We start from the raw sequence: 15,352 nt of genomic DNA, 5'->3' as shown, positions 1-15,352 counted from the left end.
AATTTACTGACTCTTATGTATCCTTTTGTCCAACAGGGTAATCTACAAGAATGCCCCAAAAGCAAATGAATCATGGGCTACTCGCAGACTGGTTTGGATCATCTCATACATAATTTTTTCAGGTATCTTTTATTTTTTTCTTATTTTGTTAAAGTATCTTATGATGCCTTCCTACCATAGCCTTCATTTTCACAGAAATGCTATGGCAGGCTTACATTTACCTGTCAGAGTAATGTAATTTGTTAGTGAAGCAGGTGGTAATTATAACATGGCAAAACTGTTGGGAGAAAGTATATGTATTAATAATGTTATCTCTTTTATCAAAGAAGCTGGTCTTCTCAAATATATTTGACAGCCGTGCTGTCTTAGTATATATATATATATTTTTTTTTTTCTTAAGTTATACTGTTTATCGGATCAAATTTATTAATAGTTCTTTTTAGCAGAATTTTATATATTTATATTTATTTATGTTAGCTAGTGTTCTTTTTTGTTTTTTCTTTTTAATAAAATTTATATGTAGTTCTGTTTAGCAGAATTTTAATTTTAATTTTTATAACATACTATAAAAGTGAAAAGATCACATTTAGTATTCGGCGTCGGTGACCCTGGTAGTTGTGATGCCAGATAACCCACAATTAATCAATCAGTCAATTATCCCTTTTATAAATATATTTTCAGTATAATTCATTGCGAGCAGTTCAGTAGTTGTGTGTAAGGCCGAGACAGCCCTATGATTGTGGTGTGTGTGCCATCCGCTACATGGCCACAAATTTTACTTTTATTCTCTGTGGTGCAAGTGGCTTTACATTTACTATGCCCATCGACCCAAGTACACGTATGTGTATGTGCACATGCCTATACATGTACATCTCACTGTATGCATATACATTGTATATCGGGGGGTCAGAGCTACTATATTAATTAAAAGCTACTCTGTTATCAACAGATACGGGTGGAAAACTGTTTGCAATGAGAAATTGATGCATAGGCCCATGCCCTGTTATTGCCTCAAAATATAAGAATTTGATGTGTAGGCCTATGCCCTGTCATTGCCTCAAAATATAAGAATTTGATGTGTAGGTCTGTGCCCTGTCATTGCCTCAGAATATAAGAAGTTTACGACATATAGACCTATGCCCTGCATCACCTCAAAATATAAGAATTTATATGTAGGCCTAATCTCACAATGGTATTAACAGTTGACATAAAGGATTATGATGAATTAATAATACCCTAATATCAGAACTGGCTGCACAAGTCTATGCTTCAATCAATGTGGTCTGTGTGGAATTGCTTATGTATGCAGGCTGCGCATGATCAAAAAGGTGCAGAGACAATGCTCCAAGGTCTTTTGTGATATGATAAATATTTTATCAGAGATATTAGTTGTTTACTTCACAATTCTGGATGGTGTCATCATTCATACATGGAGCTCAACATGACCACACAGAGTCAGATCCGTATGGGCAATCATTTGAACTGTTAACTAGTGTGATGTCATTCCCCTTGAGAGCTAGCCAATAGTTGATGTGTAGTGGGAGGGGGGCTTAGCTCTAAAGAGCCATGGATTTTGCTATAATCAAGACCACTGAAAATTGATCTATCTTTCAGTGGTCATATGCAGTGTTGTTATCTTAGGGATAATAAAAACTTACGTCGAATTTTGTTTCATTTTTGTCTGTGATCACGTAACAATTATGGTGGGCTCAGGTAACTTCTAATCAGTCAACATAGAGAAAAAATCAAAATGTAGTGGTTTTTAATGCCAATTTGAAAATTAAATTATATCAGCAGATAACACCACCAAAAAGATTCCTTGAGTTTTGCAGTTATCAGTATATGCAGCATCCAACAATAGTCTTGTTACATAAGTGACCTCCTGCTCCACACACATTTAACATGCTTGTGCTCTACAATACCATTAAGCTCAGTGTTCACCCAGTTATTAGATCCAAGGGAACAAGTATAGTAAAATGCAGCTTGTACAACATGGACTTAGAGTCAAAGGGAACTTTCAAGGGTTTCCATGAATAGCCATGTTATTAAAATGTGTAAAAAATGATTGATTATAGCTAGTAGAACTGGCACCACAACACAAATGTGTGCAAAAATGCACAATAATTAAAGGATTATTAAAAAAGAATATACGTTTCACTTTTATTAGATATTCATTCAGTCAAGAGAGAAGTAACCCTTTAAGAAAAATTAAGAAGTAGTTCAATCACAAATTGAAAGTAATGAACAGTGAAGTATGAATTTGCAAACTGTTCACATTTGAATAATAATAAGGACCACAAAAATCCTTTCAATAAATATTTGAGGACAGCACACAATCATACTTCTTAACCACAAGAAAAAGAAATTTGAAACAATAGACCTAATTTCATATGGATGGTATCATGTCTAAAGAAAATTCCTAAGTCTGAAATAAATAAAAACAAAAATACAAAGTTGAATGACGATGACCTCTTTTTAATTATAACCTCCACAATCATACATTTGTGCCGCTAATTTCCAGTTGGTTGCATGGGTGCAGAGGAAGGGGCAACATTTAGTATGATACTTTGAAAACTGACAAGGATGGATTAACACTAATTTCTAATTTTAAAAAAATGTGTAGAGTATTTGAAAATACATACTGCATTGACTTCAAAGAAAATTTACCTGTCTACTGTGATCAACTAATAATCTGGAAGTCTAATGCTAGAAATGGAAAGAATGGGTTACATTCGTCAAGATATTTTTTAAATTATTCATCTTTGTCCTTTGCTAGTATTACTGTATCTCAGAAAGGGTAATGAGAACTTGACCTCATACAAGGCCCCTTCGAGGAGTTATTCAATTGGTTCCTGCTTTCTGATTAGCAAAAACTTTTGAGCATCACCAATTCCATCATTCTTGAGTTTTCTATATCATGACAGCAGTTAATTACAAAGTTTCTCACAGCATCACAGAAATTCATTGAAAATGCTGACGCAAGTCTTAAAATATTCTTCCACAAACCCTCCACTTTTGTAATATTATTCTAGCACAGTGTAGTACAGCAGTTGAAGGATGCTGTACATGAAAAAATCACATACCATTCAAGATACAGATAACATGTCAAAGAGAACTGCATATTAAATGATTATTTGGAAAATGGTGAATAATAGCACACAACTTGTATTGAATGATAATAGCAAGCATTTGAAGATCTTTTCAGCAAGACTCCAAAGTGTTTGGTAAAGTATAACAAATTTCTTTTTGAACATGAATCATTGTACTGCTAAAGGATTATAATTTATAGAGATAAGTAGTATGAGAAAGTGAAACATTTAAACTTATTTATCAAAGAAAGATGCCTTAAATAAGATTTCCATAATTCTAAGATGATTTTCCTTCAAGACACACCACTGACTCCACAGGTTTTCTTTGAAAAAATATTTTCATGGCAAATTACTCATTCATCCATTCTACTTTTTACGTGGTAAAAATACAAGACAAAATACAGCAGTCACATACAGCAAATATAAAATCACATTCATATACAAGCTCCATAAGCCTGTATGAATTCGCTTACAAATATACTGTATTAAACAGTGAAAACCACATTTTTATCCTTGCTTGTCAAATAAATCCCAAACTTATCACCATTCAATTTAAATTCCAGACTAGAAAACAGCCTTCAAAATGTTTCCAGGGGAGGATAATACAACTATATCTACAAGACACATTAGTTATCTTGGCAAAGTTTGGAATCATGTGAGGAGCAAGAGTCGACAACCTCTCTACACTAACTTCCCCGCCAAGCCTCAATTAAATAGCAACCAAATCTCATTTTCTGGTGGCAAGAGCATTGGCTAACCAATCCATAGACTGGTCAAGCCCTTCACCCTTAATAGCTGATGTTTTGAAAATCTGGAAAGTTCTTGTCCTTAATGCATCCAAACCTAGCGCTGAATGGACTTCAGCAACTGTCATAGCTCCTTCCATATCTTGCTTGTTGGCTAGGACCACTAATATAGCTGACTTGAGCTCTTCTTCCTGAAAATATTGCAATAGAAGCACCTCAATATCAAACAACAGAGTTACCTTAAAAATCTCAGAGATACACTAATTGGGGTAATACACAATGCATACTTAATCACATAATATGGATTGCACAGTAATTTAAATAAAAAAAAAAATTTTAGGAACAAAACTGAAATAGAAATATAACCCCTAAGATGGAAAGTTAAACATGTTTCATAACAATGGGAATGTACTGAAGGTTCTTTGTAGTATTTCTTTCAGGCCCAACTGGATTGCTGTCTGCTTCTTACACTCCATCTGTTCCTTTTGGTTTCTTCTAATTTGGCTATGAAACTTCTTTACTTTCTTCCAATTTTAATTCTCATTTCAGAACAAATCCCTTGGACAAGCCCTATGAAAGTCTACCAAGGTGACTTTGTTCTTGATGAACAACTTGAATAGCAACTTTTCAACTTTCCTCACACTTTTTGAATATGTTGAATATTAACAGTCCAACATTCAAGAGGGACATAAATGACGAACTTTTACTTTCCAAAGCAGGATTTACACCTCATGTGAGATTCAAGCAAGAATGCTTTAACCCACCATGCTATGAAGATGAAAATAAGTCTAATTCAGCATGCACAAAACACATCTGTCAAATTCAGATATATACTATTTAGCTCAAAGTGGTTTAGCAGTTGTTGCTTTTCAGGCTGAAATATATAATTAATTAATTGTTCATATGGATAACAAACCTGGGTCATAACATTAGGATAAATCTTCTGGTGCCAGCTGGAAACTGGTAAAAAACAATATGAAATGTTTATACACGGAATTGGTGGCATCTGGCATCAGTTACGGGGATGAGGGACGAAGCGGACAGCTACCTAATTTCCAGCCCTGTAACGTATTTAATTTTCTTCTTACTGCCTTCAGAGCAGAATGTACTTTTTGCTCTCCTCCCTAAAGCCAGTTTTTCCTTCCTTGCCCATGTTTCCTTAGTTTGAGATTTTTGTGTCATAGTGATATACTGTGTTTTGTGTGTGTGTTTTGGCCTTCCATCTAAGCATTCCCTTAAGCATCAGAGGAAATGTCCCGGTGTCGCAAACTACCTTTGTTCGAGTGTTTTTGCTTCTTTTGAGACCGATCCCCATTCTGCTTGTAGTAGATGCAGATCTAATTCTTCTGATGTAACTAACCCTTTCCCTTCTTGGTCTCCAGAGCAATGGAGGATCTTTGCCATGAAGAAGCAGCATAAGAGGAAGTCGGAGGCGCCATGGGAAGGGTTCTTTCCTTCAGTGGCTGTTTCTCAAGCTCCTCATTGTTCTGCTTCACCCTTGTCCAGACCACCTCCAGTTGCTTCTTCCTTGGAAGATTTTACCCCTTCCCATTCTTCCACAGCCTCGTCCTTGGAAGTTTTGGGAGAGGGGTCAGATTTAAATCCTCATGCTGCCCCCTCTTTCTTGCTAAGACTCAAAACACCTCAGTCCATGATGACAGATTTGTTTCCTTTTCCATCTCTTCCCTCGGGGATTTTGTTGACAACAATCCAGATGAGTTACTACTGTGTCACATCAGGGCACTGGGTAGTTATCTGAAAAGGACTTGACACCTCAGACCTGGGTACTGAAGACTTTTTGTTGGCACAGGCTGGAACAGGAAAGAAGTGTCCAAGAATACCATAGCCTTTTACACACATTATTCTACCTGGGGGACGTTGCCCATAGGTGCTTGGTCACTTTTTCCTTGGGTCTGGTGGTGGCTGCTCAGCAAGTTTTGTAGCTTATCCAGTGCCCCTAGCGGGACAGTTTGTATCTTGCCTAAGATAATGGTATGAAAGTGAGAATCATTGAGATGGCTGGTCTTTTTCTTTTAACCTTTCCCCTTTCTTCTCTACCTACAGGTGGTAAGAAGATTGATCCATAATACACTGGAAGTGGTTAGATACTGGTGAGTAAAGTTAGATTATTTAATATTCTACAAGAATATGCCTTCCTCTCTAGCAAGGAAAGAGAGGAACAATAACAAACACGTCTAGGTGGCTATCTTAGTTTGTTATCTGTAATTTCCTCCTATGCAATGAATCTCTGCATTGTATTTTAGCCCAAGAGTGTGACTGTTAGGTACCTATCTCTCTAACAAGTCAGAGGCTTGGGTCTCCTTGCTTTGAATTCTCTTATCCAGGAAGTGTGGCCAGGTGTGCTGAACCTCCAGTCGGTTCAAGATTTTCTTACCTCCCACCAAAGGTGAGTCTATCCTAATGCTAAGACGTGGTGAGGGGGCTCTTGAACCCCAGGAATTTGTTCCCAGGTTTGAATCCAACAAGAGTCTTATATATATAATTATATACTTCTTTGGACTAATTTTTGTGGAGTTTTCCACTTTTGCTCAAATTAATTGGACCTGTTAAATAGAAAAAGATATCATAGCTGGGATTGGGTTTATATCCGAAGCTAAATAATGAGAACTGTGGTAGGATCATCAACTGCCCGATAATGTTTGGACCGGAGAGTTATCTGATAGCTCAAAGGCGGAATTGTTCTTTAGGGCTGGACCACAGCTTCCAGGGGGGGTCTGGTTCTGAGGATAAGACTCTCAGACATTCTAGCCAGTCAACATGGATGAAACTTGATCGTAATTAAAATGGGAGAGAAAGTATTTTAATCAAAACTACTGGGCATGAAAGAACACATTACTGTTATTTTTACCCCAGTAAACGATAAATATCTAAAGCTTCTATTATGATGAAATCAAGTGAAAATAGCGAACGGAATCTTGAACTTTTTTTTACACAAAACAAACGCCCCCAAATGGCCATTGTCATCTACTAATGAAAATAATAGATAAATTAGTTTCACAAAGAGACATATTTTAGCTATATTTCGACTTTAAAACACTTTGTATAATGAAAAATGACCTTGCCCCATATAAATAAAGTATCTAAAGATACATTTACACTAACTAGAAGCAAGAAAAAGCACTCTGAACTGAGTTAAATGCGACGAAGTAAATGCCGGGTAAACATTTCCAAACCAAAACATCAATTGCCATGATCGCAATTTATAATACAAAAGCAATATAAGAATATATATACAATATTATTGGATAAAGTGAATTAAGGCATAACATTTTAAAAGATCCTTGGAAAAGATGCATATTTGTTATGTTGACGTTTGTATAATATGATATGTGAATATATAGGAGAGTACAGTATAATGTAGGCTACGCTACCGTGTATGTAAACAATGCACCATAGTGTTGGCTAAGCTAATTCTTGTTTGTTATTCAATTTCTCTTTGTCCTGAATTATCATGAGTCACTTTGCATGAACCTCCAGAATTAGCTGATATTAATAATTACTATACTGTGTATGTAAAGAGTATATTTTATAGTGTAGGCTAGGCTACCATATACAGTACATGGCACCGAATACCCTAGTGTAAGCTAGGCTATGTTCAAGGATACGTTTTGTTATTTCTTATGTTTTTTCCAACAAACTATGGGTTTTTTTGGAACCTGACCCCATCGTAAGTAGGATAATACCTGTATAAGCAATTTTAGTTTGTTTTGTGTGTGTTTGAACTATCAAAATAGGCAGTTCTAAGTGTTTTTAGAAGGGTTCTAAGTATTCATGGGTTTTAGCTATTCGTGAGGGGGTGTGGTACGCATCCCCCGCGAGTATGGGGGGTTTACTGTATATGAGGCCTCATGTATAATACCTAACTTCTGTATGGCATTTGCTGGCACTTCCATTAGACGTTTCTCAAAAGTAAGATGTGAGTCAAAAGTTACACCAACTATAATCAAAGTTTCACTCATTCAGCCGAGTCCCATCCACCTGAAGGGGAGGAGGGTGTGGAAATCCAGTAAAAGATCTACTAATCAATAGTTTTCATTTTACTGGAGTTCAACCTCATACCCCACCAACTACACCATTCACTAATTTGTTCCACGTCACGAATGAGACTTAAGGGGAGCTTCATTTCTTATCAATGGAGATGTCATCTGATGGTAAATCCTAACTACTGAATTTCATTTTGGCTATATTTAAAACAGAATTTTCCTTCTTTCAGTGAGAACCTGATAACCAAATACTTGTCATAAACATCTCTTCCTAAGACACTACAGCATTAATTACAAAACGTGCATATTTCCACATATCTGTTAAGACTGTCATATCTTTTTACTTTATTCTTTAGTTTGCCACTTTTTCAGACTAGTTGACCATTGTCAATTCTAGCGTAGCTTTCTTGCGGGTAGGAAGTGTCTGTGAAGTGCTCTGTGAAAAGTGCCTGACTTGCGCGATGTTCAAAGTGACTACGAAGAAGAGGAAGGAAAAGGAGAAACTAAATACTGTAGAAATTAAATCAAGTAAAGGGAAGCTCAAACTATCATGCGAACATTATCTTATAATTATCGAAGCAGCACATGAAGATGGAACACTAAATAAAATACTGGAGAAGGATGAGTCAACCCAAATTGAGAGAGTCAGCAACCTGCGGACACTGCTCTGGGGAAGCTGATGAGGAAGGAACTTGCTGTGAAATATGTGACGTATGGTTTCATTATGAATGTTCAGGTATCGAGGTCAGAAACATACCCATACTTTGTAGTGATAACATATTGTACATCTGTAATAATTGCAAGAGGCCTGAACAAAGAACACACAAAATACTCATTGAAGATGAACTTGAAGAAATAAAAGAAAACACAGAGATATTAACAAAGTTGATTCAGGATTCTGCTCAGAAAACTAGTGATGTAATGATCAACACAGATGAAATCCAAAACAAAATAGATAATGTTGATAAAGATGTAAAGACCATGACAAACATGGACAAAACTTATGCTGCATCACTAAAGACAAAAAAAGTGCTTCTGATCAAATCTCCAAACAAAGAGAACACAGCAGCTAATGAAAAGAGACAAATTATGAGCAAAATAACGGCGCCAGTTGAACAAGTTAAAACAACATGAGATGGACACTTATTTGTAAGATTTCCAGACAGGAAAAGCTTAGAAAAAGCAAAAATCGAGATTCAGAAAACGAACATATATCAGCAAATGAGAAGGGTAAACTTAAACCAAAAATAAAAGTAGTCTATGTCCCGAAGGATGAAGATGACATTGTCGATAACATTATAAAGAAAAATCCATGGAAAAGTAACCTCATTTCTGAAAATGACAACCTGAAAATTGTACTGTAAAGGAAATGATAGCCAAAAATGACAGATATAAACACTGTATCATCAAATGCACACCACAAATACGAAAGGCTATCTATGACAGAGGTGACAAATTGTGTACATTGTATAGCCGTTGCAAAGTATATGACTGTTACATGCCCTATCAATGCTATAAATGTCAGGAATTTGGTAACAGCGCAACAAATTGTAGAAATGACCAAGCTTGCCCTAGATGTGGTGAAAATCAAAAATCATATGAATGTGCTAGCAACATCTTCAAGTGTAAAAATTGTGTAAAGAAAGGCCATAGTGATACTAAACATAAAACATATGATGACAATAAGTTAGTTAGTTATAAATGATTTGTTTAACCAGACCTCTGAACTCTTTTAGGGTTCTTCTCGGGCTGGGAAAAGAATGGGGGAAAGAGTACATAAAAAAATTAAGTAAACTAAACTAAATAAATAATAAAAAAAGGGGGAATTAGAAAAAAAACAATCGAGAGAAAAAAAAAAAAAACGGGGGATTATATTTTATTTATCAATTTAATTTTGTTTAGGAAGAGAATGATATTATTAAAAAAGTTATTACCTTCTGCTAGAATATCCTTTATTGATTTATGCACAGTATATAAACAATATGCGTCAAAGGTGAAAAATAATACGGATCATGGCTTTGACTAATAATCTTCTATGCAATTTAACACAAGAAGAAAGAGAAAGGAAATTTAAAAAAGAACTAAAGACTCTCCTATTCTGAAGGAGCTAAGATACTGACGAGAAAACACTGAAAGACAATTACAAAATATAAGAAGCACCTTATTTTGAAAACGCACAAGGGCCCGCCAGAGGGGGAATTACCCCTGTGGAGGGCTGTACATAAAACCAAACAAATTGAAACAAGCCACAAGTTGCTATGTATATCTTAAGGACATTATTTAGTAAGATGTTAAGAGACAGCCAAAAATCTAGCCATACTGCAGGAACCAAAAAAGCAACTGAAAACATACCAATGTTGGGCCTGTTGAATTACCTTATATTTTTAAGTATTTAATTTTTTTATACACTATTGTAACATTATATTTTTAATATCGTGCATCATTTTCTTTTTTGGCAATCCCAGTCCAATTTCTGGAGTTGGGATTAAGAAAGAATCCCCTCTAGAGAAGTTCTGGGAGTTCCAAAGCAAACTACCATATCATGAATATTATAAATTCATTCAGCAGTAATTCCAACCAAAACAGTCATAATTAGACAATTAGGCTGCTGGGTCATCCCTGGGGTAGCCACAGGATGTAAGCTCTGTGACTTACAGGAAATCAAGAGCTCAGACCTAATGCTACGGGTTGGGTTTAACAGTAAAATTTCCCCTTCACCATGGCTTTTAATATTCTCAAGTCTAACAAGCTAGAAGGCTTAAAGTTCTAACTCATTCTTTAATGGTGTATGCACTGCTAATATTATCTGTGTAAACAACTGTTCATCATCAAGCTATCTATCATCATAATTGTGAATATAAACTAGAGGAATATTATTAGTTTAACAAGGTCACTTAGACTTGTAGGCCTCACTCAAAGGATTTTTCTTAAAGGATACTTGAAAACTGAAGCACACTATAGTTGAAGGATGTCAAAGCTATGTAGGAAGAAGCCAAAGGGACTGGATGAAGAGTAAAATGCAGAGTAAAGCAGATGGGGTCAAAAGGATGCTGCAAAAACCACATACAGTAGGCCATGTATGGTACACTGTAAGTGGTAATCCTCAAGCAAGGGTTTGGTCTGAGTGAAGGCTTCACAATCATGATAATTTCTACTTTAGATATTTCTCATTTACGCTGTTATCAAAGTCTGTTTCCTACAAGAAAGATCAAAATTATTTTCCTTTACTGATGAAGGTAAACTGAAAAATGATAGTTTGCTCCCCATATTCTGGATTAGTCAAGTAAAATATAATACTGTTTACTGATCTTATCAGGCCTAACTGTAAATATACCTTGAGATATTTTCTCTTGCAAAGTTTAGCTACAATGCAATTGTCAGATAGTCTTCTATAGGGAGGCAAAGCTTACAATGTGCATGGTACGGCACACGGTATTCTATACATTCTACTTGCAGTCACTTTGGGTTCACCAGTATCACTTTCTGCCTTTTATTCTTCATCCCTCCTGCACAGATGTCCAAATCCTTATCTTTGGTGTTAATCAGCTCAGTGGTCTGGTAAAACTAAGGTATACTTACTTTTCTCCAATTTTCACCTATTATTTTTAAAATAAATCCTAAAGACCAGCCCTGAGTGCCAAGAAATGTCACTTATTAGTAATTTTACAACACTTCACTATTTTAATCTCACCACAGCCTACTTCAGTACCTATATTTCCCCACAGATTTGCTGTCCTGTGTTTGATTTTTATTCTTTCAATTACTACTGATGCCCATCTCCCTTGCAGACTTTAACAATGAATATTTGTTCTGAACCTGCATTATATCACAAGGTAATGGAACTTAATCAGACAATGGAATTAAAATCTTACTCACAAGGGTTGGCCCAAATGGCTTGTTCTCATGTGAGGGGTGAAAACTGGAGCAAGAAAAAATGTTACAGCCGAGTGTAATGAGATCAATGAAAACAGATGAAAAGTAAAAGATCATAAAAATATAGCTGTGGGCCCAAAGTGCTACTGAGAGAGTCAGGACACCATGAAGGTTGCTTATTTTTCTGCTGTTATGTAATTTACCAATAATCTATTGAGCTACAGATTTTGCTTTCAACATTTCAGAAGTGAACTGCATAAAATTCTACACAGTAATTTAAAACAAATTTGGGGTATGAGATGAAATCTGCTTCTTGAAGATTATTAGAGAAATAAAAACTATAAAGATGCATGAAGCACATATATTTATAAAAATGATTTTACTACCTTACACTAATACCATGGAACAGCAGGATGAGTAATGCAATCAACTTACCTCTAACATGGACACCAACTCTTGCTTAGATATTCCTATTCTGTCTCTATCAGCTGAATCAACTACATATATGATGGCATCGGTGTTAGAGTAATAGCATCGCCAGTAAGGTCTGGAATTAAAAATCATAGTATATTAGCAATATGGAATTACACGATCAGTTAAATATCAGTAGTATTGTACTGCCTCACACAATTGTTATTAAATACTGTAAGTATGCAGCAATTAACTACCAAAATTATCATATCCATGATACCCATCTCAAATGTTTACTAAAAATTACATTTTTATGATAAAGTTTTATATATACTTACCCAGTAATTACTTAGGTAAGAGTTTCTACTCAAACAGCACCCAGAATATTGAATTCCGCAGTAGCAATTCTTTTGTTAGTGTAGGTGACGAGACCCCGCCCACTTTCGGGGTAAGAGAGAGGAACAACACTGCCAACAAGTCAATTTGTTTATGCTAAAAAAGTCCATGCGCGGGGAGGAGGGTGGGCTCCATCTGTAATTACTGGGTAATTACTTATATAAAAATGTCATTTTTATATCACTAACTTACCCAGTAATTACTTAGCTGATTCCACATTGAAAGGCAGAGGGGAATCATGGACAATACTCTACAGAGGAGTTACTGAACTGAGAGAGTAAAAAATTAGGCTAACACTAAAAAAGTGTCTGTTGTTTCCTTACCTGGTGAGAGAGCTGCTGGAGGTAGATACTGCCTCTGGCAGGTGCTCATCTCAACCCGTAGCAGGTGGTGGTACAGCCATGAAGCGCCTCTACTGAAGTGGGAAACTTCGCAGCGAAGGAGTACTCCAAAGGCTGACGAAGTATAACGCAAGCTTTGCAATGAAGGTGCTTACCGGAGGCCAACAAAGCATACATAACTGCCCTGCCTATGGCACAGTACCACAAAACACAAAACACTAAACAACAAAGTCACCTACACCAGCTAGTTAAAAGCTTAAAATTAAAAAACATGACCACTACCCAACACTAAAAACTGGTGGGCACTCAAGGTACTTAGTACCCCTCAGGCTCCCCTAGAACTCAACACCACATTCAGGGCGAAGAGACAGAAGGAAGGGGATACCTCCTACACTTCCTCACCCAATACCATGCCAGCTACAGACACAGGTCCCACGGTACTGCAATTTTTGTAAATCGTCTTGATGTCCTGCAAATAGTGCATCGTAAACACTGATCTACACTTCCAATATGTTGCTTGTAAGACCGTAGAGAGGGAAACGATCTTGAAAGCTACCTAAGTAGCGACTACTCTTACACTGTGCATTCTAACTTTCAAAAGTGATAAGTCATTCTCCACTATTTGGGAGTGTGACTATGATGTGATCCCTCAAGAAAAAAGAAATGGCATTTTTTGACAAGGGTCTAGAGGGATCCTTAACGGAACGCCACAGATTACTAAACTGTCCTCTAATTTTCTCGGTACGATGTAAATAGTACCTGAGGGCTCGTACCGGGCACAGGTCTCTTTCCTCCTCTTCCATACCTAGGATATCCAATAACTTTTAACCGTGAAAGAAAGAAGCCAAGGATGCGATGGGTTTTTGTCCTTTGCTAAGAACCCTAACAAGAGGTAGCAAAACCGATCCTTTAGTTGATCACATGAAGTTCACTTATTCTCTTTGCAATGGCTAAAGCCACAAGAAAAATAGTTTTCCTTGTCAGGTCCCCTAGCGAGGAAGAACGCATATGTTCAAAACATGAACCAGTAAGCCACTTAAGGACTACATCAAGATTCCAAGAGAAGGTCTCCTCCTTCCTAGACTTGGAGATACTAAAAGATCTAGTAGGGTCGGACAAATCTTAATCATTTGAAATGTTAAGCCCTCTATGGCGAAAAACAGAGCTATGTATTGCTCTATACCCCTTTACTGTTGAAGCAGACAGGCCCCTAGAAGATCTCAAACAGAGTAGGAAGTCTGCTATTTGAGCAACAGATGTTTGAGAAGAAGAATTTTTGTTTTTTCTACACCAAAGCCTAAACACTGACCACTTGGCCTGGTAGACATCGTCGGAAGAGTTGCGCCTACATTTGGCGATAGCCTCTGCTGCTGACTTAGAAAGTCCTGTCGCTCAGATGAGCTTGCAGATAGTCGAAGCCTGTCATGGCCAGAGAGGATAGACTTTGATGGAACTTCCTGAAGAGGGGTTGTCTGAGAAGACTTGGAATCTTGGAGAGGAGTCTCGGCAAGTCTACAAGGAGATCTAGCAGGTCTGGGAACCACTCCTTCTGTGGCCTCTATGTCCTGTATCACCCGATCTCATGTGTCCGACGATCCTTAAAATTTTGTCCCTTAACATTACTTCATCATATGTATCGTTTGTAGTGTGAGATGCATTTTCAGTAGATTATAAGAGGTTATGCCTATCCCAGCTTTGGTAGATGCCATTTATAATGCATATTATATCTAAGTTAGCTTTTAACTAATAAATAGGTCTACTGTATAAGCAAAAGTTCAGTAGGTTAAATGCAAATCTTCATACATTCAGACAGGCTTATATTAAACAACCACTGACTGCTGTGTGCAAGACATTGGCATAAACAACCGAATCGAGAAACAGCTGTTTGCCTATGCCAGTTACTGTAACTACTGTAACTCACATTTATTAAGCATTGCGTTACAGTTGTCGACTTGCTAATTTTCAATAGTGATTTCCATAAATAAAAATTAAATAAAAGCTGTATTCATCCCTCACACAATAAAAAGAAAGTTTTAAGAAAGTATGCCACTAAATATAAGGTTGTAGCTGTGGCTGAAGAAATGAATAACGTGCAAGCCGCAGTACAATTTGGAAGGGGCAAATGCAGTATCCGAAACTGACGAAATCACACCTTTACTTCCTTTAATTTACTGTATTTAACAACAAAGTTTCATTTTTATGCCCAGCTTTAATAATTTACAAAAAATGTATTTCCAAAATATGTTTCATTTAGCAATGAATGGCAGTAATGATGTCAGTAAAATGCAATCAGCTGCTCATTTTAAAAATTTAAACATTACCCGAATGCAACTGTTGCATGATCGCTATGTTTATAAATTATAATACGATAATGCACATAACATTAATACTGTCAGTATAGTAGAGACCCAAGTGCTGCTGCATGACTTTTCAAAGTTCTCGTTCAAGACACGTACTCAGCGAATTATAATTCGTGGTTGTATTTTTTTGTC

The 15,352-nt window shown here is 36.5% G+C and overlaps 2 protein-coding genes across 3 annotated transcripts in view; one reads left to right on the top strand and one right to left on the bottom strand.

Moving 5' to 3' along the window:
* The first annotated feature begins 41 nt into the window (after positions 1-41).
* Positions 42-15,352, top strand: part of Rop (Syntaxin-binding protein Rop) — a 145,007-nt gene continuing 129,696 nt past the window's right edge. The window contains exon 1 of the mRNA XM_067121822.1: positions 42-122. The gene's annotated coding sequence lies outside the window, so the exon portion shown is untranslated. The remainder of the gene's footprint in view (positions 123-15,352) is intronic.
* Arl1 (ADP ribosylation factor-like 1) overlaps positions 2,149-15,352 on the bottom strand; it is a 28,895-nt gene continuing 15,691 nt past the window's right edge. For both annotated transcript variants that reach the window (XM_067121828.1, XM_067121827.1), the window contains exons 3-4: positions 12,148-12,259; positions 2,149-4,026 (exon numbers count right to left, since the gene is read on the bottom strand). In XM_067121828.1, coding sequence (XP_066977929.1) covers positions 3,817-4,026; positions 12,148-12,259 — 322 coding nt within the window. In that variant the 3' untranslated portion in view covers positions 2,149-3,816. The remainder of the gene's footprint in view (positions 4,027-12,147; positions 12,260-15,352) is intronic.

Source organism: Macrobrachium rosenbergii, chromosome 20 (assembly GCF_040412425.1).
Source record: "Macrobrachium rosenbergii isolate ZJJX-2024 chromosome 20, ASM4041242v1, whole genome shotgun sequence".
Lineage (NCBI taxonomy): Eukaryota > Metazoa > Arthropoda > Malacostraca > Decapoda > Palaemonidae > Macrobrachium > Macrobrachium rosenbergii.
Note: the sequence above shows the minus strand (reverse complement) of the source record. Positions and strands in the feature narration are given on the sequence as shown.